We start from the raw sequence: 26,529 nt of genomic DNA on the forward strand, positions 1-26,529 counted from the left end.
CTTAACAGCTGGTGATATTCAACATTTTCCACTGTGTCAGATCTCCTGCTGCTGCAGGTTTTGTTTTTATTATAATCATTTGAATGAAATCTTCTCTCACAAGGATCCTCCCAGGGATGTTAACTCATAATGAGATCACATTTAACGAGTTTTTTGTGAAATCGTTATTGCTGTTGAGTGATGTGCATGGTTGGGCTGTGGTCAAATCTCCTATCATGCAAAGGAATGTATCGATTGTGAAAGATCTTACTGGAGGAACTCAGCGGGTCCAGCAGCATCTGTGGGGAGGAAAGAATTGTCTACCTTTCGGGCCAAAACCCTGCATCAATTGTAAAGGTGTTGGAGATATTGACAACCCCCTCATACTTGTAAATTCCTGGCACAGAGCAGGCAAATTCATTCATCAAATAAATTCCTAAAGTGCACAGTTGCCTGGGAATTATGATCACCTTGGAGTCAGGAGAGATTGCAGAGGCTGGAATAAGAAAAAACAAATTACCAGAGGAAGTCAGTGGGTCAGGCAGCAACTGCGGAGGTAAACGCGAACATCAGGTGCCCACTTCCCTCCACAGACGCTGCCCGCCTGGCTGAGTTTATATTTTCTTGCAATGTAATTGGCTCACACAGCAAACGGCGATCACAAAGTACGGCTCGTGTGTGTTGCATTTTAAGAATAAAGTGTGAAGAGGCAGTCCAATGCACACTCGGGCAGGGGTAGCCCTCATCGTGTGCGGCACTGCGCTTGACATTTCACGCGTGCAGTTGCACGGCGCGTGTGCCGGAGCCCAGACACACACTCACTCTGCTAACTTCCTTGATGATGTGTTAATTACATAAGCATACGCAAATAAATCGCGGGAAAGAGGAAAAAAATGGCGACTTCAGGGGCAGGGAGCGGTGACTGTAAGTGGACATACTGACACTCCCCCTCGTCGGGCAGCGGGGCGCTGGATTCGCCTGGAAGGGCTTTTGTCGATACGGCTTGACCAAGAAGCGGCGGACGACAGGGAAGTGAGCGAGGCAGGAACGGCAGCAGGTTAGTGCCAGAATATGCAGGAAGGCCGGGCGGTGGGGGCTCTCAAACGGCACAGATACTCCGATGGCTGATGATGAACAAACCCGACCTGAGCTTCTGGAGAACTTTTGCATTAAATACAAAAAGTCGGGGGATTTGTTAATACCACCCATTTCTCAGCATGGATTGAAGCGTCGGTTAGCAAGCTATTGCTAATATTCCAATTTATGAAATTATAGATTATACGGAGATTTATACAGTATTATCCAACATTTTAAAATATATAACTTTACAAAATTAGCAACATGGATATTTCTATCGTACGAATTAAATCTGATCGGTTATATTCTGGTGCCTTGTCTTTTTTCGTTTCAGGCCCTGTTTGCAACCTGTTGAGTTTTTTTTTAAATTAAAAGAAATTTGGAATTATCTTAATAACAAAATTAGTATTTTTTATTACTACTAACGCTGCCGCAAAACACATTTCACGTCACGTGCCTCTGATATTCTGATTCTGTAAAGTTATTGCCTTCTAGTTAGTCACGTCTAATGCGCACCTCGCCTAGGACTGATGGCTGTTAAAGTTGGTCAAAGTTGCATTTTATTCGGTTTAATACTGTAGTTCTGCGTGCTGTTAAGTATGATGATGACTTAGAGTGAAGTAGGGCATGGGTCTGATTTATTTTATTCACGTGTCATCCCTCGTTTTTGTACAACGTTCATATTATGAATGAACTCGTTCGTTTTTTTCTAATTTTGCCGCTAGGAAAACAAACTTCAGCTGTAAAAAAAATAACGGCGCTACTGTGAAAGTCTGCAGCCCAGGGTGGACTTTGCGGACCAGGCTGGGTTGACTGACGTCGATTCGGGCCATTCAGAAATGTAAGAGCGCCCGCAGCAAACTTTGGACGAATCGCAGCCTTGCTTGGGCGGAGACGCAGGCGGAGATTCTTGCGAGCTCATTGGTCAATGTGTTCATGACATCAGATTCGGAGGCGGGTCGTTCTTGGCGCGCTTTGACGTTCCCAGGAAGACCGCGTTGAGATTGCATTTAGCATCTCCTCTTTATTATGTGCATATAGTATGCTTACATGTAGATTAATGTAGCGCTTTTAATTTCTCTTTAGGACGTCCAAGTGCCTTTCGCAGCTAATTAAATACTTCAGTGGTGTTGAAAACTCTTGCCAATTTGCAAAGTCTAAACTTTAATGAATAGTAACGAGATAATGAACAGGCAGTCTTGTTTGAGAGGAAGATATTGACACTGGACTCCGAGGAAAATTCATAATGGAATCCAATTTGATGGAAGATTACTTAATATCTCACCAGTACTAACACTCTCTTAGGACTACATTAGAGTGTTAATTGGGAACTTTCAAGTTCAAGTTTAATTGGCATTCAACAATACACATGTATACAGGCAGTGTTCCTCTAGGAAGACAATACCAACAGTCACACACAGCACATATAGTTATGATAACAGAAAATCATACAGACTCAAAAATAAAATATAGCCCAGCTCACCGGGTGGCATTGCCTGAAGATTGACGGTGTATGGGATGTTGTCCTGCAGCCATGTTTCTGAAAGAACAAACATTAGCACTTCCTCATTGCGCAGTGGGTCAGTTGCAGACCGACGCAATCCAGCTTGTCTTGCACTGAGTGAATTTACTAACGGACTGGAGTGTTGATCTGGAATTTTGTGTTCGAGTGTGATTTGAATCCAGGGGCTTTTGACACTTGAGGCGACAGGTCCAACTGAGAAGCAGCCAAGACTGGCATTAACACTGAACTACACTTGTGAGGTACAACAGAGTGAATAAATCCTTAGAAAGTTAAATTGTCAACAGAAAAGCTACACGGTAGTGTAGTGGTTAGCACAACGCTTTGCATTTCCAGCGACCCGGGTTCAATTCCCACCGCTGCCTGTAAGGAGTTTGTATGTTCTCCCTGTGAGCGCATGCGTTCCCCTCCCACGGTCCAAAGACATACCGGTTGGTGGGTTAATTGGACTTTGGAAACTGTCCCGTGATTAGGCCAGGGTTAAATCGGGGGTCACTGGGTGGTGTGGCCCTAAGGGACAGAAGAGCCTACTCCACACTGTAACTCATAAATAAATAACATCACAGCAACTGAACTGAACAACTTGTACACAATATTGAAACATTGTTACCAAAATATAAACTGTAGCATTATACTTAATTTTACTTTTGTAACTTTATATGTAACTATGTTTTCAGAAAATAATGAATTTAAGAATTCAGATGTAATTTTAGACCATAAGACATAGCTGAATTGGGCCATTTGGCTCATCGAGTCTACCCCACTATTTGATCATGGCAAATTAATTATCCCTCTCAACCCTGTTTCCTTGCCTTCTCACCATAACCTATAACACCAGATGACCTAAGAGTAGGCAAGAGGAAATCTGCAGACGCTGGAAATTCAAGCAACACACACAAAATGCTGGTGGAACGCAGCAGACCAGGCAGCATCTATAGGAAGAAGTACAGTCAACGTTTCGGGCTGAGACCCTTCGTCAGGACTAGATGAAGGTAGTTAGTCCTGACGAAGGGTCTCAGCCTGAAACGTTGACTGTACATCTTCCTATAGATACTGCCTGGTCTGCTGCGTTCCACCAGCATTTTGTGTGTGTGGCTTGACATAAGAGTAGAATTTGCCTGTTCGGCTCATATTAAATATATTGAGTTCTTATAGGGATCATTTGTAAGCACCTTGATAAAGAGTTCTGAATCCTAATAAGGTGCTTATGCTTTTTTAAAAAAGAAAATATAAAATACCCAATCACCATCCAATTATTAAAATAATACTGTGATACAAAAACTTCATTAGTGTCTTGAAAGAGTGGGCAAATGACATTACCAATAGTGTTAATAATGTCAATTTTATTTTGAGACATACATTCTAAAGACCATGACTATTACTCTGACAATCCATTTCGACCACTATCTGTCAGATAGCATGAGGTTCATTGTATGCTTGAGGAATTGGAAGTAAAATGTAGAGCTCATGTGTAAACTTTGGTCTGGAGAATTTGCAGTAAATTTTGTCCCAGAGATGACAAATTGATATTTGGTATAAATATCAAGATGCAGTGTAAAGCTTGTCTTGCATACTGTTTATACAGATCAATTCATTAGACAGTGCATTGAGCAAGATCAACGCAAAACAATCCTCATCATCATTATTTGCTGTGATGTATGACATCATCATTATGTGCCATGACATAGGTGACCGTGGTCTTTCCATAACCATGATTGTTTTTGGCAAATTTTCTTACAGAAGTGGTCTGCCTTTGCCGCCTTCTGGGCGGTGTCTTTACAAGACGGGTGACCCAAGCCATTGTCCATACTCTTCAGAGACTGTCTGCCTGGTGTCAGTGGTCACATAACCAGGACTTGTGATGTGCACCGGCTGCTCATACGACCATCCACCACCTGCTCCCACGGCTTCACATGACCCTGATCGGGAGGCTAAGCAGCTGCTACACCTTCCCCAAGGGTGACCTGCAGGCTAGTGGAGGGAAGGAGCCCCTTATACCTCATTCGGTAGAGACGTATTTCAACCCCGCCATCTGCGTAAAATGTAGAATAACATATAAAGTCTGCTGAAAGAGTACAGTGCAGGTAAATGATAAAGTGCAAGATCATACGAGGTAGATAGTGAGGCCATGAGTATATCTTATCGTCCCAGAGGTCTATTCAAGAGTGATAGCAGTGGGACAGAAGCGTTACAACAGCGGTTAGCAGAAGAGCATCACCGAACTCACAACACTCCGGTCCTTGAAGTGAATGGGCTACAGCAGCCAAAGACCACAAGCATACATTCAGTGGCCACTTCATCGGGTACAGGAGTTACCTAATTAAGTGGCCACAGAGACATGGATGTATTGTGCTTTATGAACAGTTTAATCCAGCAACTTTATTGTGACTGCTAAAGGTGATGAGCAACATTCCAAGCGATGTACCAAGATGAGCTTAGCAACGTTCCAATGTGTTGGACCAATCATTTCCTCTGCTATTAAAAAAAAATCAAAGCAAGTTTAATCATCATTCAAACCATACATAGATACTGCTGAACAAGTTGGTCTTCCTCTGGGGCCAAGGTGCAAAACATTCAAAATAGCAAGCAAACATTCAAAAACAGCGAGTAACATAATTCAAAATATCGAGCGAAGAAGCATATTCACTCAAGGGGGAGCAAAACATACACAATCCAAGACCCTGAGCGACAATGTCCAGCAATCGATGGCCCAGTCTCTCAGCAGTGTGCAGTGGCAGGCAATCCAGCCTGTCATTCCACCGCTCAAACAGGCAAGCCCGAGGTTTGGGGCCTAATTCTCACCACAACTGAGGCTACACAACTCCATGCCAATGTTTAGAATATTTGAGCGTGTAAAAATTGCTGATTGGCTGACATTGTCATATTATTAATGTGTGGCTTTTTTTTTCTCCCTGCACATTGATTTTTACAGTGAGAGGAGGAGCTGATGGAGAAAGGCACTTTGGAACTGAGCAATGTTGATATCGTCAACAAAAAGATCGAAAAAGTCCCCGTCAAACCTCTGCAAAACGGAAATGCGCACATACAACAGGACTGTGCATTTACGGAAGGGCAGTACGTCTTATCCAGATGGACAGATGGGTTGGTCTACCTTGGAAAAATCAAGAAGGCATGAATATTCCTGACTAAGACAGTTACATAACAAATATTGCTTTTAATAAAATGGCTGTTTCTAATATAGCACTTACTATATCTAAATGTTCTGGGCCCTGACAAAATCCTGTCTCTTGTACTGAAGATTTGTGCCTGGAACTAGCCTGTAATTGAAATATTCCAATAGAAAAATGCAGGGCTATGTGGAAAGGTCAGCTAAAGTTGATCTTTGTAGTAGGTCAAAAAGTCAATGCAACATTGTGGGCCAAATGGCCTGCACTGGGCTGTAGTGTTCTATATTCTAACTATAATTTATCTCTTACTTACTGTGGCAATGTAATATCTGTATACACTAAAGTTTAGAACAATGAGGGGGATGTCACTGAAACCTACTGAATATTGAAAGGCCTAGATAGAGTGGATGTGGAGAAGATATTTACAATAGTGCGGAGTCTAGGACCAGAGTGCGCAACCTCAGGATAGAAGGATGTCCGTCTAGAACAGAGATGAAGAGGAATTTCTTTAGCCGGAGGGCGATGTATCTGGAATTCATTGTCCCAGATGTCTAAGGAGGCCAAGTCAATGGTCATATTTAAGGTGGAGGTTGATGGGTTCTTGATTAGTCAGGGTGTCAAAGGTTACGAGGAGAATAGGGTTGACAGGGATGATAAATCAGCCATGATGGAATGGCAGAGCAGACTCGATGGGCTGAATGGTTTAATTCTGCTCCTTTGTCTTATAGTCTTATACAATACTCAACCTGACTGAAACAGCTCTGTTTGTCCGGTCCCTAAACCAGAAGAAATCCAAACTGCTGATTACTTTCTGATCAGTACTCTTTAATTATAAGGAACATAATAGCAGTTAAGGTGAAAGGTGTAATCAAATGGCAGATTCTCTGCTCATCACTCATCTGTTTACATTCCACCTTAAACACTCAGCTTCCTGACTCACTTCAGTCTTGATACAAACACGGGTGTTTGTTTTTGTTTATATATTCACTTATTTAGAGATACCGCATGATAACAGCCCCTTCCAGTCCAACAAGCCCACGTCACCCAGTAACCTACTAATCTGTACGTCTTCTGGATGTGGGAGGAAACTGGAGCTCCTGGAGGACATACAAGCTCCTTACAGACAGTGGCAGGATTGAACCCGGGTCACTGGGTCTGTAATAGCATGTCGTCCCAAGTTTGTGTCAAGTACCAGAGCGGAGGTTAAAGTGGCTGCCCTTGACATCAGGGGATTGTTTGCCTGAGTGATGGAGTCTTAGTAAATTTGGAGATTTTGACTATCACGGAGAAAGAATAAACTCAGTTATGTTCGGCCCGAAGGAGTTATTCAAGGCCTATCATTTCAGCCCCAGGACGTGCACAGGTAGGTAGGAGAGAAATTCTGCGGATGCTGGAAATCCAGAGTAACACACAAAATGCTGGAGGAACACTGCAGGTCAGGCAGCATCTACAGAGAGGGGAAAAACAGTCAATCTTTTGGGCTGATTCAGTCCTGATGAAGTGTCTTGGTCTGAAATGTCAACAGTTTATTGCTCCCCATGGATGCACCCTGACCTGCTGAGTTCCTGCAGCATTCTGTGTGTGTTACATGGCAAACTTGCCTTCCTAGGTTACGACACCGCTATGAAAGTTGGGACATTAGATCACAGTTGTGCGTGTTTTTGGTTGTCAAACTATCGGAAGAATGTTGTTGCATGGTAAAGAGTGAATTCACAAGGATGTTACCTGGATTGGGGGATTTTAGTTATGGGAACAAGATCGGATAGGCTGAGCTTCTTTTCCTAGAGTGAAGGAGGCTAAAGGGTGACCTGAGAGAGAGATGTAAGATTGTGATGCATTGTGGTTTAGAGAATCATTTTCTCATGGTAGGGGTATCAGATACAAGAGACCAGTTGAGAGGAAGAGGTTTTGACTGGAAAGATTTTCATGCAGAGAATACAAAGCCAGGGTGAAAGGATGCAGACCTAATGTGGTACCAATGGGCTTGGTGTTGATCAGGGGTTCCCAACCTGGGGTCTCCATAGACCCCTCGGTTAATGGTAGGGGTCCATGGCTTAAAAAATCTTGGGAATCTCCGCTGTAGAGAGACGAAAGGTTGGTGTGGACATTTTCTCTGCTATACAGCTCTAACACATTGCTGCAGTAGCTCAAATCCAGATGGACTGTATGGTAGTGTGGTTAGCACAATTGCATTACAATGCCAGCGAACACCGATCTGTTCCTGCCACTGTCCTGTAAGGAGTTTTACATTCTCCCTCAGGCTGTGTGGGTTTCCTCTGGGTGTTCCAGTTTCCTCCCATGTTCCTAGGGCCTACAGTGAGGGTTTATGAGCTATGGTCACGCTGTGTTGGTACCGGGAAGTGTGGTGATGCTTGCAGACGGCTGCCAGCACAGTCTACTGATTTAATTTGATGCAAACGACACATTTCACTGTATGTTTCGATGTACATGTGACAAGTAAAGCTAATCTTATCTCTCTAGTCTTCTAGGCCTAGCTACCTTCAGCAACCTTGCTAATGGCCTTCCCTCCACTGCAGGGGCAGCTGGTCAGCATGGATGGATGGGCCAAAAGGCATGTCTCCATGACATAAATCAGTATGTTCAGGGTTCATCAGATAATGACACAGTACACGCAAGACATGTACAATATTCAGGCTTGTGCTGAAAAGTAGCAAGTAACATTGGCAACTCTTGATAATAAACAGCTTGCCTATTGCCGACTTGTCATCTTAGCTGACAAGGATGAGGAGGGCTGAAGGGCCTCTTTATGACTCTAAGCTGCCTCGGCAGTTAATAATCTGGGGTTTGCCACTAACCAGAAATTAACCCGAGCCAGACATGCAAATACTGGGACTGCTAGGGCAGGTAGGTGCTGGCTAACCTGTGGTGAGTGACCCTGCCCTTGACTCCCAAAGACTTTCCACCAGTTGAATGGAGGAGCATCCTTTGCTTGCTCAGTCCATTGCAGTTACCAGCAAGGCTCAAGAAACTATCATCCAGTCCAAGCCCCTCAATGACATCTGTGACTGTAGTCCATTATCATCTCAAAGCACACTGTCTCTCCCAAAACCCTGACCACTGCCATCTAGAGATGATAACATTGGCCACACTAGTGCCTGCCAGTTTCCCTCCAAGTTATACACCACTCTGATTGGAAAATGCATCACTTAACGTTTATTCTGGCTGGGTCAGATCTCTGGAACTTCCGACAAGCGTAGTGTGAGACTACCTGCAAAAAGGCAGTCTATTATCCCTTTCTCAAGAGTATCCACTAATGAACAATAGCCAATTATCTTGCTAGCCTGAGGAACGGATAGGACAAATTATAAATGTGAGGCCATACCGCTGTTAATTTCTCCATTTTGATTAGGGTGGCATGGTAGTGTAACGGTTAGCATAATGCTTTACTGCGCCAATGACTGGGGTCCAATTCCCACATTGTCCGCAGCAGTTCGTACGTTCTCCCCATGCCAATGCTCCATATTCCAAAGACATACAGGTTAGGGTTAGAGAGTCGTGAGCACGCTATATTGATATTGGAAATGTGGCAACGCTTGCGGGCTGAGCACATCCATGGATTGTGTTCATCTTTGTTGCAAGTGACACATTTCAATCTGCGTTTTGATGTGCATGTGAGAAAGAAAGCTAATCTTTAGTTTTAGATTTCTTCAGACAGGAGGGCTACTTGCAGTTGCTGCTGTGGTTGTGTTGTTATTTCTAGGTGGCAGAGGTCAGGAATTTGAGGGAGACATGGCCAGTTGTTACAGTGTGTTTTGAGATGGTAATGGACTGCAGTCACAATGGAAGCAGGTAGCGTTGAGGGTGTTGGACAGGACCAGGCAAGTAAAGCACACTCCACCATTCAGAGGGTAGAATGTCTTTGGGAGTCTGGGGCAGAATCACTTGCCACAGATTACCCAGCACCGTCTTGGGTCTTTCCTGAGGACATGTTTTATTTATTGTGCGAAGGAAGTAACCTCCACTCAGGAATTCCAGGAGTAGCCAAAATACAAATATCATTGGAGACGGAAATTTGATCAAAATTTTCCCAATTGAGATACTCAGTGTTATAGAACCAAAGCAGCAGGGAATGAAGCCATTCGGTCCATTAAGTATGTGATACAAGGTCTCTGTAGATCAAACCAGTAGTCCTTACCTTGTAGGATGATAGATGCAACAGGGATGCAGACTCTTCGGCCCATTGAAAGTGTGTTACCAACAACCTAGATACACTAATCCTACATTAAATTATGTAAATTTATTTGCCTTGTATGTCTATGATTTTCTTCTGTCTATGTTAATTGTCCTGTCAGTGAATTTTGGTTCAAAACATTCCATGAATTTTCTTTTGTCCATCTTGTCCCCAAAACTTTATATTTGCATCCTCTCAACTTTTCTCTATAAGCTAATGGGCACTTCTTTCCTTTGTCGGTGTTGTACAAACTTGTCATAAATTTGCCACTTTGCAAATTTCCTGTCAATTTCCCATGTCTCATGTTGAACAATTTCGATTTAACCTTGGAGCTAAAATTCCACATCCCTCCAAAGTTAAATCTGTTTTGTTCCCTTAAATCTATATTGCCTCTTCTATCCCCTCAGCACAGGCACATAACTACACTTCCCTGTATTAAATTCCAGTTATCAAATAATAAATTTTGCTACTGCTACCAGCAACAAATGAGCTTTACTCAGCAGGAAATAAAAATTTGCCTATCCATGCAGTCAGTAGGCTAAATAGGAATTGAGAACAGGCTATTTGTTTCATCCAAGTCATGCTCTCATTATGGTTTTAATATACTTTGCTGCTGTTTAATAAATTAGTTTAAAATTTTTATTTGTGGGAGGGTTAAGTATTGACTCAGAGGTTAACCTCCTTGTTCTTCCATTATAATATTCTATTTTTGTACCTGGAAAAAAACTCCTCTGACATAATGTAGCATTTTAAATAGATTGCATTTATAAGATAATCTGAAAATGAGCTATTAATCAATGCTTAAATAGTACCCACAAGTTTAATGCTCAGTTTATGGACTAATTTTGTTTAAATTCTTCAGGTGAACAAACATAAGCAAAACTGCCTTTTAGTCTTTGAAGATAATTCTGAATTTTGGATTCTTTGGAAAGATATACAACATGGTGAGTATATTATTCAGGACTATGTGAATGTTAATGGGGGATTTCACTTTTTTTTATATAGGATCTAATCTCTGTTGGGAAGGTTAAAATGCTCTCACACTGATCAACAATGGTTTCGTTTTTTACTGATAGAAAGGACGTGCGTGTAGATGCCTTTTACAGACTGAGTCTGCTCCCAAGTTAATTATTGTTTTCAAAAAAATACATTTTATAGTGTGGCAGTGTGGCCATGGTTTCATGGTGAGAAATGGTAACCAATTTTGAGCTCACTGTCTTTATTTTGCTATTTAACTTTATTTCCTCTTTCTTATCATTTGTGTTTGGAAGCACCTGTCAGAAGCCCTCTCTTGGTTGTCTTTGGTGTATGGAAAATAACCCTGGCCTCTCCTTTCCGTTCAAGCCATTCTATCATCTTGTGATGAAGGCTTCTCAGTGGCTCTCCTCCAGACCTATCCAAGTTCTTCCTGGAAAGTCTTCCTAAAATGGAACCTCATATTCCTAAAACTAATGTCTTGTGTACTTCATTTGTAAAGCCTGGGATTCCAGTTAAGATCATAAGATATAGGAGCAGAACTCGGCATTTTCAGTCATCGAGTCTGCTCCGCCATTTCGTTATGGCTGATCCTTTTCCCTCTCAGCCCCGATCTCCTGCCTTCTCCCTGTATTCTTTCATGCCCTTACAACTCAAGAATCTACCAACCTCTGCCTTGAATGTCCCCAACATCTTGGCCTCCACAGCTGCCCGTGGCAATGAATTCATCATCATCTCTGTTCTAAAGGGACGCCTTTGCATTCTGAGTCTGTGGCCTTTGATTCTCAACTCCTCCACTATGGGAAACATTCTTGCCATGCCCACCCTATCTTGGCCTTTCAATATTTATAGGCTTCAGTGAGATTCTCCCCCCTCCCCTTCCTTCTGAGCTCCAGCGAGTTCTGGCCCAGAGTTATCAAAAGCTTCATTCCAAGGATTGTTCTTGTGATCTTGCTCTGGACCCTCTCCAATGCCAGCACATCATTTCCTTGATATGGGGGCCAAAACTGCTTACAATACTCCCAAGAATTTCTTTAACGTTATTAGTTGTAGAGGTGTTCAAAATAAAATAAGCTTTCCTCACTCTTCTCCCCACTTCTGGGTCTAGTTTCCATTCATGTCAATAGCTGTCTAGCTTTTCAACCAGTGCTTCACAGGAGAGCCAGCAGGCTACATCAACACAGCCCCTGCTCCAAAGGTACTTTCCAATCACTGAGGTCAGTCACTCGAGTAGAATTGGATTTGGATTCAGATTCATTTATCACAGGTACATTGAAATGTACGGTGAAGTGTGTGGTTTGGGTTAATATCCAGCACACCGGGATGTGCTGAGGGCAGCCCCTGAGTGTCGCCACGGACACTGCTGCCAACACAGCATGCCCACCCCCGCTCGGCTGAACAACACAAGCAGCAACCACAGCACCAGCAAAACAAGCCCCTTTCCTATCCGTCCCTCCCTCCCACTCACACACATACAAAGTTTTCCAGCCGCAGGACCAGCTGCCTCCAGGGTTCAAGTCCTTGGCCCCACTTTCTCAGAGTCACAGGCATTGGGCCTGCAATTTTGGACTTCACCCCAGGACACCAAACATGGGCTTGACTTTCAGGCCTTGACTTCTGGACTCGCATGGACCTCCAACCCTGGTGACCTGGACCCTCAGGACCTCTTCACTAACTAGAAGTTCATTTTCAAAAGCATCTGGTTTCTATTCCAACTCGTCTGGTTTCTATTCCAACTTACTATCAATAGTGTGGCGTGTGGCTAAGTGGTTAAGGCGTTGGACTAGTGATCTGAAGGTCATGAGTTCGAGCCCCAGCCGAGGCAGTGTGTTGTGTCCTTGAGCAAGGCACTTAACCACACATTGCCGCAGTCCACCCAGCTGAAAATGGGTACCGGCAAAATGCTGGGGGTTAACCTCACGATAGACTGGCATCCTATATGGGGAATTCTCGTACTCCCAGTCGTTTGGAAGGATCCTAATCCACCTACTGATTTTTTTTTTTCTGGCTCTCCTCCATTATGTCATCTTTAAGTTTGGAGAAAATTAGAAGATGGACGATTGATACATCTTTTAAGTTTGAGCAAACTTGGTGACCTTTCATTCAATATTTTCATATGATATAATTCTTTTTTTTTACTTTTTTAGGTAATCTTTTTTTTCTTCTCCACGAAGTTTTAGATTTGACCAGAAGGATTTTTCCTTTTTTCAATTATATCCTCAAAATGGACTGCCCAGTCTCTCTTTTTTTGTTTTAGGTTACTTTAGTGGTTTTTTTTTCTTTCTCCATAATAGAAATTTTGAGACTTTTTCTATGAATTGTTAAGAGGAGTTGTGGTTAGCTCAATATTATACATTATTATACATATATATTACAATATTATACATGATTTTGACAGTGTATATTCCTTTCTTTGTACTTTTATTGAAATATGTATTTGAGATAACTTCTCCTCTGACTTGTATTTATCCTTATTCTTTTAAATCAATAAAAAAAGTGTGAAAAGAAAAATAACGTTAATCTCACTGAACATTTGAAGTGAGTTAGAACGTGTTGTGGTGAGGAGCTGTTTCCACCTTGCAGTTATCTTGCGGCACGTGGTGATTGAAAGCTTCATCTCAATGTATTAACATTTAATTTTTGATTGTAATTCCCTTGTCTTTGCTGTTTGACTCTTAGTCTAAGATTTCCATTTTAATCTTTTCTGTTTATCTTTAACAGCTGGAGTTCCAGGTGAAGAGCCGAAATGTAAAATCTGCATGGAAAAAAATTCTACACCTCCCAATGAAATTTTGATTTGTGGCAAGTGTGGCTTGGGTAAGAGGAACTGTTTGCATTTCCCTTAGTATCTGGCTAGGTCTGGTCTTATATTAAACACGAGATTCTGCAGATATTGAAAGTCCAGAGTAACATACACAAAATGCTGGAGGAACTCAGCAAGTCGGGCAACATCTATGGGGGAGGAATAAACAATCAATATTTTGGCCCGAGACCCTTCATCAGGACCTCTAAGCCACAGAGAGTATTTTCTATTTTAACTGCAACTTTTGATCCTGGGATCTTGATTGAGGCAGATTGGCTCTGCGGCCTGCAGTCAATGAACGACACAGTGCTAAATTGAACTGAACTAAACTAAATATTCCTAGACTGTTCAATGACTGTGGTTTGATATTTTTATTCTATGTTTCTCACTCATTTTTTGCCGTTCGCGCGATTTTGTTTTTGCGCATTGGGCGATGTTTTCTTTGAACAGGTTCCATGGTGTTTCTTTGGTGACTGACTGTGGGAAGACGAATCTCAGGGTTGTGTACTGCATACGTACTTTGACAATAAGTGTACTTAGAACTCCAGATGATTAGAGGAGGGTGCAAGTTTTCCCAGTGTGTGTGTGTGAGAGAGAGAGAGAACAGTTTGAAGGGTGTCATCCAACACAGTCTTCCATATGAATGTCAGTGCATGGCACTTTATACAAAGTCAATAAGGATAGGTTGAGTGAGCTCGGGCTTTTCCCTTTGGATCAACGGGGGATGAGAGGTAACCTGATAGAGGTGTATAAAATGATATGAGGCATAGATTAAGTGGCTAGGCAGAGACTTTTTCCAAGGGCAGAAACAGCCAATACGAAGGGCATAATTGGAGAGGGAGGATAAAATAAGTAGATTTAAGTGAATAAAAATAAGTAGATTTTTTTACTCAGTAGTAGGAGTAATGGTAGAGGCATTTAGGGACGTTTAAGCAACTCTTAGATAGGTACATGAGTGGGAGGGAGGGATTAAATTGATCTTAAAATAAAAGGGCAGCACAACATTGTGGGCTGAAGGGCCTGTACTAGCCTGCGGCTTTCTATGTTCTATAATTTCCCCTTATTCTGATCCTATATCAAAGAGACTGTGGCCATGGCTTCAGCTTGTGACCCTTAGATATTTAAATTGCACAGCTGTCTGTGCCTTGTGCGACCTAGTTAGAGGAATCGGTTGGAATGGAACTGAAGTCCACTCTATTTGAGATTAGGTTGCTGTCTGGTAGTTGCAAATCTTCTAAATGGGCCCATCTGATGGTTTGAATGCCTTGGGATCCATAACATAAGTTACACCCACTAAACACTGGAGGAACACAGCAGGTCAGGCAGCATCTATGGAGAGGAATAAACAGTCAACGTCTTGGGCTGAGACCCTTCATCAGGACTGGAAAGGAGGCCGGAATGAGAAGGTGACAGGTGAGACCAGGTGAGAAGGAAGGGAGGTTGGTGGGGAAGGAGGATGAAGTAAGAAGCTGAGAGATGATAGGTGGAAGCGGTAAAGGGCTGAAGAAGAAGAAATCTGATAGGACGGTGGACCATGGGAGAAAGGGTAGGAGGAGGGTTACCAGAGGGAGGTGATGGGGTGAGGGGGAGCTAGAACGTGGAATGGAACATGAAAGAAGGGGGGGAAAGGTTACATAGCCAGAAGCTAGAGAAATCATTGTTCATGCTATCACATTGGAGGCTACCCAGACACACCAGATTTAAAAATAACCCTCTATACTTCTCCCTCTATCACAGAATTCTAATTCATTTTGAAATCTTGCTTCCAGAATTTGAATCATACAGTTGTAGCTAGAAGGAAATCCTTCAGTCCAACTCATCCATGCGGATCAAGATTCCTGACTGAATTGATCCCATTTACCCTGTTTGATCCAGATCCTAGTGTAGAGCAGGGCTTCCCAACCTGGGGTCCATGGCATAAGAAAGGTTGGGAATCCCCGGCTCTAAACATTTCCTATTAATGTACCAGTCCAAATGTGTTTTAAAACATTGGAGTACTGTGTCCAGTTCTGGTCGCCTCACTATAGGAAGGATGTGGAAGCATTGGAAAGGGTACAGAGGAGATTTACCAGGATGATGCCTGGTTTAGAGAGTATGGATTATGATCAGAGATTAAGGGAGCTAGGGATTTAGTCTTTGGAGAGGAGGATGAGAGGAGACATGATAGAGGTGTACAAGATATTAAGAGGAATAGACAGAGAGGACAGCCAGCGCCTCTTCCCCAGGGCACCACTGCTCAGTACAAGAGGACATGGCTTTAAGGTAAGGGGAGGGAAGTTCAAGGGGGATATTAGAGGAAGGTTTTTCACTCCGAGAGTGGTTGGTGCGTAGAATACACTGCCTGAGTCAGTGGTGGAGGCAGGTACACTAGTGAAGTTTAAAAGACTACTAGACAGGTATATGGAGGAATTTAAGGTAGGGGGTTATTTGCGAGGCAGGGTTTGAGGGTCGGCACAACATTGTGGGCCGAAGGGCCTGTAATGTGCTGTACTGTTCTATGTTCTAAAAGTTGCGATTGTATTTGCCTCTGCATCTCTATACCCAGTACCCTCTGAAAATCTGCCCTCTAGTCCCCTTTAAAGTTTACCCCTTTCACCTTAAATTATCGCCCTCTAGTATTAGAGTCTTCTACCCTGGGAAAACACTGTGACCATTCATCATGTGTTTTCCCCAAGCAATTCCGCATAAGATCACCCCACCGCCTCCTTCACTCCAGGAAAAATAAATCTGGTCTATTCAATCTCTCTTTATAACTTCAGTCCTGACAGCGTCCTTGCGGATCCTCTCCACCCCCTTTCCAGCTTAACGCCATTCTTCCCATAGCAAGGCAAACTGAACTGCAAACAATACTCCAATTATTCCTCCAGTGTCTTGAAAATCTGCAACATGACATTCCAACACAAGTACTTAAACAATTCTATACACCTCTGTAAGGACACCCTCGGTCCTCCTTCACTGCAGTGAAAACAAATCCAGTCTACCCTCGCTTGGTATCTCCTTTCACCTGCCAGCATGTACTTCCTCCAATCCCACCACCTTATTCTGGCGTCTGCCCCCTTCCTTTTCGGTCCTGATGAAGGGTCTCAGCCCAAAAATTCGACTGTTTATGCTGCCCGGCTTGTTGAATTCCTCTGGCATTTTGTGTGGTTTGCTGAAGATTTCCAGCATCTGCAGGTTCTCTTGTGTCCATGATACAGAATGGTAACAGGCCCTCCCAGCCCAAGTACAGCCATATGACCAATTAACCTGCTAGTCCACACATCTTGGGGAACGTGGGAGACCTGTGAGCCTGGAGGAATCCCACACATTCACTGGAAAACGTACAAACTCCTTACAGACGATAGCAGGAATTGAACCAGGGCTGCTAACGCCGTAATAGTGTTAGGCTAACCGCTACACCGCCATGCTGCCCACATGGTTGATTGTTCTGGGGCAGTTGGGGGTAGATTATAAATGTTGCCGTGGAAACCTCAGGTGACCCAGTAATGCAGACTTTCTGAAAGAGGTGTATTCCAATTGTGGAAAAGATGCCCCTCAATTTAACAGACAGAAAATTAATACTGATATTTGTCCCCTTTTGTTCTCAGAGCTTGTTTACTTCATGTTCACCTGGACATAGAACAGTACAGCACAGGAACAGGTCCTTCAGCCCACTATGTTGTGCTGAACCAGTTAATCAAATGGCCAATTAAACTAATCTCTCCTGCCTGCACGATGTCTGTACCTTCCATCACTCTCTCATTCGTGTGCCTGTCTTAAAAGTCCCTAAAGTTTCTTCCTACCACCACCCCAGGCAGCAGTTGTGTCGGCTGAGTGGTTAGGGTGATGGACTAGAAGCCTATTGGGGTTTCTGCCACAGAGGTTCACGTAAAATAATAGAATGTAAGTACAGTACGGTGCAGAAGTCTTAGGCACATAGATATAGCTAGAGTGCCCAAGACTTTTGCACAGTGCTGTATTTGTCAGTGTGGAGCAGAGAGTGAGTTTGTAAATCTGCCAGGAGCAAAGAATGTTGGGAGTGGTGAGGGTGGGGCAGGTGGCAAACAAAGAGAGCCAGGGGCTTGGGGGAGGGAGGCGTGGTTCAAGTGCAGACACACCCAGCCCCGAGATACTGGATAAGGTCATTTGCTTCCAGACAACTGGTTCATTGATCATTACAGAATGTCTCTCTGGTGCTTCCTGCTCCCTCCCCTCTCACTTCCCCTTTTTCCCCAACCATGATTTCCCTCTTCCCCTTGCCCCCTTCCCACTCAGTCCACAATAGACCCATATCAGATTCAGGTTTATCATCACTCACATGTTATGAAATTTGATTTTTTTTTGTGGCAGCAGTACAGTGCAATGCATAAAATTAGTACAGTACTGTGCAAATGTCTTAAGACCCCAGCTGTATACTGTATATGTGCCCGACTTTTTCCAGTTCTGTAATTTGACTAATTTTGACAAAAAAAAATTGATTTGAATATTAACATATTCTTTTTCTTTAGGATACCATCAGCAATGCCACAATCCCAAAGTTGATAGAACAATAAATGCCTCCTCCTCTCCTTGGTTCTGTCGGCAGTGTATATTTGCATTGGCCGTGAGGGTAAGAGCTGGTTTATATTCCTGGTATCTTTACTATCTTAAATACTGCCTGTGTCTTTAAAAAAAAAACTGCAGGTATCTCTGTATAAGGTCATTGAGATTATTATCTGAAAGGTGAAGTTTGTAGTATTGTCCCATTTTGATGGAAGATGTTCAACACCCAATTATTATGTTCAGATCCAGGACTCTGGAATTGATCATAAACATCAGAAATTCAACAGATTCTGGAAATCCAGAGCAACACACAAAATGTTGGAGGAGCTCAGCAGGTCAGGCAGCATCTATGGGGGGAGAAAAGTAAACAGTTGATGTCCTCAGGATTGGAAGGAAAGGCGGGGGAGATCAGAGTAAGAAGGACTGTGAGTTAAGAAGGAAGATTCTTGCTCTCAATTCTCCTCTTTCTTTCCAGTCCTGATGAAGGGTCTCAGCCCAAAGCGTTGACTGTTTACTCTTTTCTGCAGATGCTGCCTGGCCTGCTGAGTTCCTCCAGCATTCTGTGTGTGTTACTTTGGAAATGATGTTAGTTTGCAAGATTAGAAGGCAGACTTGGATAATTAAAAACATAGAAATTTCACCTGGGTACCAATTACATTTTCCCTGAGTTACCCTATCACATTACTGAGTTTGCTATCAGAAGCAATTTATCAATAGCGCAAGTTCAATGCCCCCATGTTAAATAAAATCACTCTTAAAACACTATGTATTGATGGCATTAAAACAGGCTGAGTTTCAACAATGTTCAAAAATAAACTTTTTTAAAAGTAGGTTTTTGGAGGTGTGTGTGTTTGTTAACATCAAAAATTGAATCTGTGGAATTTCCAGTATCTTGAGGGTGTATGTAAATCTAATTCATTAACCGCCAGCTACAGTGCAGACATTTCAGCACCACCATTCTTCTTTTGCTGCTTGAATTCTTTGGATCAAATGTCACATTTGTAACTCCGAATCAGAATTGGGTTTAAAATCACTGATGTGTCGTGGAGTTTGTGGTTTTACAGTAGTGGTACGGTGCAAAAGGGAAATCAAACTGCAGGAGCACATCCACATGCCACAGCCTGAGATCCATTCTGGCTATCTGCTGGCATGTGACCCTTTCACAAACCTGGAAATCCTCATAGGCTAAAGACTACCAGTGTTGAAGTCATGATCTTGAAAGACGTCACTGCACCAAACATGTCATATGCATGGAGGTCTCCCTAAGCAGCTGTTTTATGGACCATTATCATGGGGAATCAGAAATTGGTGCAGACCTTGTAGGAGGTCTAAAGATCATGTGAAAGCCAGTATTGTTTATAGCGGGCTTCTTCCTCAGCATCTGTAGCATAGAGCGCGAGACGGAATTGGTTAGCACACCTTGGTTAAACTTGCTCACAGTTGCCCCGATTCCGTAGGCACAACACCCTTGTCCCCACTGTGAATGTCATGCCACTCAAGAATTGGCCTCTACCTTCAAACACACATCAGATGAGATATAACCATATAACAATCACAGCACGGAAACAGGCCATCTTGGCCCTCCTAGTCCGTGCCGAACCCTTAATCTCACCTAGTCCCACCTACCCGCACTCAGCCCATAACGCTCCACTCCTTTCCTGTCCATATACCTATCCAATTTTACCTTAAATGATACAACTGAACTGGCCTCTACTACTTCTACAGGAAGCTCATTCCACACAGCTATCACTCTCTGAGTAAAGAAATACCCCCTCTTGTTTCCCTTAAACTTCTGCCCCCAACTCTCAAATCATGTCCTCTCGTTTGAATCTCCCCTACTCTCAATGGAAACACTATTCACGTCAACTCTATCTATCCCTCTCAAAATTTTAAATACCTTGATCAAATCCCCCCTCAACCTTCTACGCTCCAATGAATAGAGACCTAACTTGTTCAACCTTTCTCTGTAACTTAAGTTCTGAAACCCAGGTAACATCCTAGTAAATCGTCTCTGCACTCTCTCTAATTTATTGATATCTTTCCTATAATTCGGTGACCAGAACCCCACACAATATTCTAAATTTGGTCTTACCAATGCCTTGTACAATTTTAACATTACATCCCAACTTCTGTACTCAATGCTTTGATTTATAAAGGCCAGCGTTCCAAAAGCCTTCTTCACCACCCTATCTACATGAGACTCCATCTTCAGGGAACTATCGGCTGTTATTCCTAGATCTCTCTTTTCCTCTGCATTCCTCAATGCCCTACCATTTACCCTGTATGTTCTATTTGGATTATTCCTGCCAAAATGTAGAACCTCACACTTCTCAGCATTAAACTCCATCTGCCAACGTTCAGCCCATTCTTCTAACCGGCATAAATCTCCCTGCAAGCTTTGAAAATCCACCTCATTATCCACAACACCTCCTACCTTAGTATCATCGACATACTTACTAATCCAATTTACCACCCCATCATCCAGATCATTTATGTATATTACAAACAACATTGGGCCCAAAACAGATCCCTAAGGCACCCCGCTAGTCACCGGCCTCCATCCCAATAAACAATTATCCACCACTACTCTCTGGCATCTCCCATCTAGCCACTGTTGAATCCATTTTATTACTCCAGCATTAATACCTAACGACTGAACCTTCTTAACTAACCTTCCATGTGGAACTTTGTCAAAGGCTTTGCTGAAGTCCATATAGACTACATCCACTGCCATGCACCAAAATAATCATCATGTTGAAATTGACAACCACACGTATTACATGAAAGCATACACACGCGTGCGCGCGTCTGTAAATCTGATGGGAGCAAAGGATGTTGTGAATGGTGAGGGTGAGGTGCCACAAAAGAGGTTTGGGGCGGGTGGCAGAGAAGGAGTGACAGGGATTGGCGATGCAGACAAACCAGCCCAGAGACATCAAGCAAGCTCAATTGATTCCAAACAACTGGTTTATTGATCATTACAGAATGTCCCTCTGGTGCTTCCCACTCCCTTCCCCTTTTCCCAACCATGATTCCCCTCTCCCTGCCCCCTTCCCACTCTGTCTACAACAGAGACCCATATCAGAATCAAGTTTATCATCACTCACATATGTAATGAAATCAGCAGCAGTACAGTTCAATACATAAAATTACTACGGTACTGTGCAAATGTCTTAGGTACCCTAGCTCTTTATAACACCAATCCCTGTCACACACAATCTCAAGAAATATGAAAATGCTGGCAAACATACAGAGTTAATTTTTTTTTAAATTACCACAGCCAAACACACATGCCCAAAAACCTACTTTGAAAAATTCTTAATTTTTGAACACTGATGAAACTTAACCTATTTATTTAATGCCAGCCATACATTGTGGCTTAAGAATGATTTTTTTTTAAAATTCTGTATGGATTATTGATACATTGCCTCTGATAGTGGACAAAGAAAAATCATGCTGGACAGGGTAACTCAGGGAAAATACCCAGACAGCCAGGTAACTGTAAACACTGGTAGTAATGAACAGCTTTAAGAGTTCAACCATTATCCTCTATCAATGCTAAGACAGTTGCCAGTTATCAAAGAAATCTAAACTTGGCTGAAGGTTTTGTAAGTTACTGGATGTACCTGTTATTACCAAAAAAAAAATCACAATGAAGACAAAATAGGAAGAATTCAAGTCTCCCGAGAAGAAAGCATTCAGTCCTGGTCTTGTGTAACCATCGTAGAGCCTAATACAGGGCTGAGGATATTTTATTTATTTTTAATTTAGAGATACGAGATGGTAACAGACCCTTCTGGCCCAATGAGTTCTTGCCACCCAGTTGTACCAATGAGAACAGTTGGCCTACTAGCCTGTGCGTCTTTGGAACGTGGGAGGAAACTGGAGCTCTTGGAAAAAACCCACACAGTCAAGGGGAGAACGTACAAACTCCTTACAGGCAGCGGCGGGAATTGAACCCAGGTCACTGATGCTGTAATAGCGTCACCCTAACCGCTAGACTACCATATGCCGCCTTAAGCACAGGCTTTGAGATGAAAGAGCTACTGTGGGGTGACAGGTGAGAATGCTAAGTGCCATAGTGTGTCCTGATCGTATTACAAGTATGTAACTCTCTCAGTACAGGCTTAGTGATTATTAGCGTAGAGCAGGGGTTCTCAACCTTTGTTACACCGTGAACCATTGCCAATAAGCAAAGGGTCCATGGACCCCAGGTTGGAAACCCCCGGTTAAGTGTGATACTCGTGTCTTATCACTGGATTTGTTCTACTGTGTCTTTTTAACAGAAAGGAGGTGCTTTGAAAAAGGGACCACTCGCTAAAGCCTTGCAGAGTGTCAAACAGGTTTTGCCCTACAACATGAACGAACTTCATTGGGATTCTCTGCACAGAACTAATCTACAGCAGTGTTACTGTTACTGCGGGGGACCTGGAGAGTAAGATTTGCAATACATTTCTCTATTAATTCTCCTGCCTCTGTACATCTCTTGATTTTTCTCACTGGTGTGACACATTCTTCCTTTGTTGGCTATTGAGGAGAATCTCTGGTGATGTTGTACAGGTAGACTTTCTAGACATCCTTTAACATCATCTCCAAGCTAACCAATACAGCCCACCACTGGGTCACAACTGTCTAAGTTGTGGTTATCTGATGATGAGTTGTGGTTATCTGATGATGAGTTGTAGTTATCTGATGATGAGTTGTAGATATCTGATGATGAGTTGTGGATATCTGATGATAAGTTGTGGATATCTGATGATTAGAGGTATAGATAGAATGTACAACTAGCCCTTTTTCACAGGATGAAAAGAGAGGGCATAATTTTAAGGTGATTGGAGGAAGTTATAAGGGGGATGTCAAGGGAAGATTAGATGAGGGAGCGTGTAGAACGTGCTGCCAGGGTTGGTGATAGAGGTGAATACATAGGGACATTTAAGAGACTCTTGGGCAAATATATGGAAGAAAAATTGAGTGCTTTGTGGGAGGGAAGATTGGTCTTGGAGTAAGTTAAAGGTCGGCACAACATTCTGGGCTGAAAGGCCTGTACTTTGCTGTACTGTTCTATATCCTTTGTATCCACAAGTATAATGTTATTGTGGAAACTCGTACAAACGAACATGAATGCTATTAAATTTAACAAGTCCAGAGTTTGTACGTGCGTTCATTCCTATGAACAGCAGAACTAGTTTCCTCTCTCTTGACTTTGATGAATAATTTGCTTTTATCAGGTACTTCTGCTACTATTCATTACAATATTGTGACGGTAAGTTTAGAGTATTAATTATTTGACAATTGACTTATGGACATCTTGACGAGGTTAGATCAGAGCTTATCTCGTGGGGAATTACATCATTTGATATGCCTGTGCACTGATTTGCAACACCCTGAACACTCCCCATAAAGTAAATGATTAGCTGGAAGGGGATGTTGTTAAATGTGCTGTCATCTAGTTATCAATGATACATTAATGATCTGGATGATGGGGTGGTAAATTGGATTAGTAAGTATGCAGATGATACTAAGATAGGTAGTGTTGTGGATAATGAAGTAGGTTTTCAAAGCTTGCAGAGAGATTTAGGCCAGTTAGAAGAGTGGGCTGAAAGATGGCAGATGGAGTTTAATGCTGATAAGTGTGAGGTGCTACATTTTGGTAGGATATACATGGTAAATGGCAGGGCATTAAGGAATGCAGTAGATCTAGGAATAATGGTGCATAGTTCCCTGAAGGTGGAATCTCATGTGGATAGGGTGGTGAAGAAAACTTTTGGTATGCTGGCCTTCATAAATCAGAGCATTGAGTATAGGAGTTGGGATGTAATGTTAAAATTGTACAAGGCATTGGTAAGGCCGACTTTGGAGTATTGTGTACAGTTCTGGTCACCGAATTATAGGAAAGATGTCAACAAAATAGAGAGAGTACAGAGGAGATTTACTAGAATGTTACCTGGGTTTCAGCACCTAAGTTACAGGGAAAGATTGAACAAGTTAGGTCTTTATTCTTTGGAGCGTAGAAGGTTGAGGGGGGACTTGATAGAGGTATTTAAAATTATGAGGGGAATAGATAGAGTTGACATGGATAGGCTTTTTCCATTGATAGTAGGGGAGATTCAAACAATAGGACATGAGTTGAGAGTTAGGGGGCAAAAGTTTAAGGGTAACATGAGAGGGAATTTCTTTACTCTGAGAGTGGTGTGTGGAACAAGCTTCCAGCAGAAGTGGTAGAGTCAGGTTCGGTATTGTCATTTAAAGTAAAATTGGATAGGTATATGGACAGGAAAGGAATGGAGGGTTATGGGCTGAGTGCAGGTCGGTGGGACTAGGTGAGAGTAAGCGTTTGGCAAGGACTAGAAAGGCCGAGATGGCCTGTTTCCGTGCTGTAATTGCTGTTTCTCTACAGTAACAAATCTCCAGACCACTCTGATCCAGTAAGTACAGCACTATGCAAAAGCTTTAGGCACGTGTGTATGGGTAGGGTTTCAAAGATGTTTGCACATGTAACCCCCTGGGTCGCTTCAGGCTCGCTCAGCTCATTTCGTCTAGGGGGAGCAGCCTTCGGCCCCGCCAAACTGGGTAATCAGCTGGTGTGGATGCTGTGTGATGTCCCCGCCTCACCCAAAAACAGACAGTACACCATATGCGATTAAATGAGTAAAATTTATAAAGGTTACTATAACTAAGTGATTAATAAAGATGCAGTATATATGAAGAGAAAATTAAAGAAAAGGCGCCAAACTTATCAAAGTCCAAACCACTTCGTGCACAGCTGTTGGAGCTCAATTACTGAAGTCTTCTGGCCACCATTCGATCCCCTCCGAACTCCTCGACTCGCAGCTCAGGACCCTCCGAACTCCTCGGACTCTCCAAACAGCTCAGGACCCTCCGAGTGGTCAACCAAGCACATCTAGCTTCATCCCCCCCCCCCCGGAGAATCTCCCGGCCTCGGACCCCCCTTTGGGGTCCGATCCTCACCCAGCTGAGAGCATTGCATCCTCTCTCTCGACCCCCTCGCGCCGATCTGCCCAAAAGTCCGTCAACAAAAGCTTACAGACTCAGAAGAAAGAACATTAATCCCCATTTGGTTTACAAAGGAATACCATTCTCGGTATCAGTAAATTAGCATTCCTGCTAGTTAACAAAAAGAAACCCTTTCCCAACAGTAACAAAGAAAAAAGAAGAAACCCTCTTTACACTCTCCCTCCACCAAATAAGTCATGTCCTCATGACTACTAAATAACTCGCCGCCTTTCCTGCCAACACACCGTAATCCAAGCACAAACAGTGACATCTCCTCCCCACACAGTAACCCTCACGCCCTGTTCCTCAGGCGCTACTTAGGCCAACTATCTGGGAGTTCCCTAACCCTTCTGAGGCCTCCGTACCCCCTCACCTAAACCCTTCAGGCTCAGACACAACTGGGGATACCTTGGGCCCACTACCAACTCCTCTCTCAACCTCTCACTCATGCCCCACACTGCACACAGCTAACCCTCCCCGCTACACCTGACTCAATGGGAGAAGGGCCAAAGGTCTCTTCCTCAATCGAGGGAAAGTCAGCAAAAGGCAGCATGTACCACACATCCAGCACATCATCCATCGAATCTGTATTCTTCCTCATTCCTGTGATCGGTAGCTGCTGTTTGATCTTCTCCAAACGAAAACATGTGGCCTGCACTGCTCCCGCAGTCTCTTCATCCTCCTGTTCAGTATTCACTGCACTTCTCTCCAGCTTTTTCTTCCTCATGACTTCTTCCAGATCAACTTTCAGGTTTCGCACTTCATTTGAACTGTTGATGGTCATCTTCAGGTTCCCTTCAAGCTTCCGCTTCTCTCTTCTGAGATTCGTCTGTAATTTCTTCACCTCCGCAAACTCCCCTCTCCGGGTTCTCAGTTTGCTATTACCCTCAGTCAGACAACTTTCTTCATTCTCTCCAACTTGTAAGTCTTCCGACTGGTTCCAGATCGCTTTCTCCAGTCTCTCCATCTTCATTACAAACTTGATTCCGTAGAGACAGTCTCTCACAAGCTGCGACCTTCGCCAGCCCTGGCACGTGTACCAAAAACACTTTAACTTGGTAGTTCTCAGCTGCTCCTGCAACGACCTCACTTCATATTCTCCTGAGGCAAATCCAAATACCAAGAGATCATCCACATACACCAAAACTCCAAACTCCCCTATGGTCTTCCACCTGCCCCGCAGGAAGGTTGCAAGGGTTCCAGATATATCCTGTGGCATCTTCTCGGACCCAAAGACTCCTAGGGAATTTATAACGACCGTCTTGTCCTTGTCGGCCCCACTCATCGGGATCTGGCAACATCCACTCCTCAGATCCAG

At 43.1% G+C, this 26,529-nt stretch overlaps 1 protein-coding gene across 1 annotated transcript in view; it reads left to right on the top strand.

The window, feature by feature from the left end:
• The first annotated feature begins 717 nt into the window (after nucleotides 1–717).
• Nucleotides 718–26,529, top strand: part of phf19 (PHD finger protein 19) — a 49,819-nt gene continuing 24,007 nt past the window's right edge. Inside the window, exons 1-6 of the mRNA XM_059993827.1 lie at nucleotides 718–1,036; nucleotides 5,511–5,708; nucleotides 10,761–10,842; nucleotides 13,595–13,690; nucleotides 18,164–18,264; nucleotides 22,484–22,632. Coding sequence (XP_059849810.1) covers nucleotides 5,526–5,708; nucleotides 10,761–10,842; nucleotides 13,595–13,690; nucleotides 18,164–18,264; nucleotides 22,484–22,632 — 611 coding nt within the window. The 5' untranslated portion in view covers nucleotides 718–1,036; nucleotides 5,511–5,525. The remainder of the gene's footprint in view (nucleotides 1,037–5,510; nucleotides 5,709–10,760; nucleotides 10,843–13,594; nucleotides 13,691–18,163; nucleotides 18,265–22,483; nucleotides 22,633–26,529) is intronic.

The sequence above is a fragment of the Hypanus sabinus genome, chromosome 18, assembly GCF_030144855.1.
Source record: "Hypanus sabinus isolate sHypSab1 chromosome 18, sHypSab1.hap1, whole genome shotgun sequence".
NCBI lineage: Eukaryota > Metazoa > Chordata > Chondrichthyes > Myliobatiformes > Dasyatidae > Hypanus > Hypanus sabinus.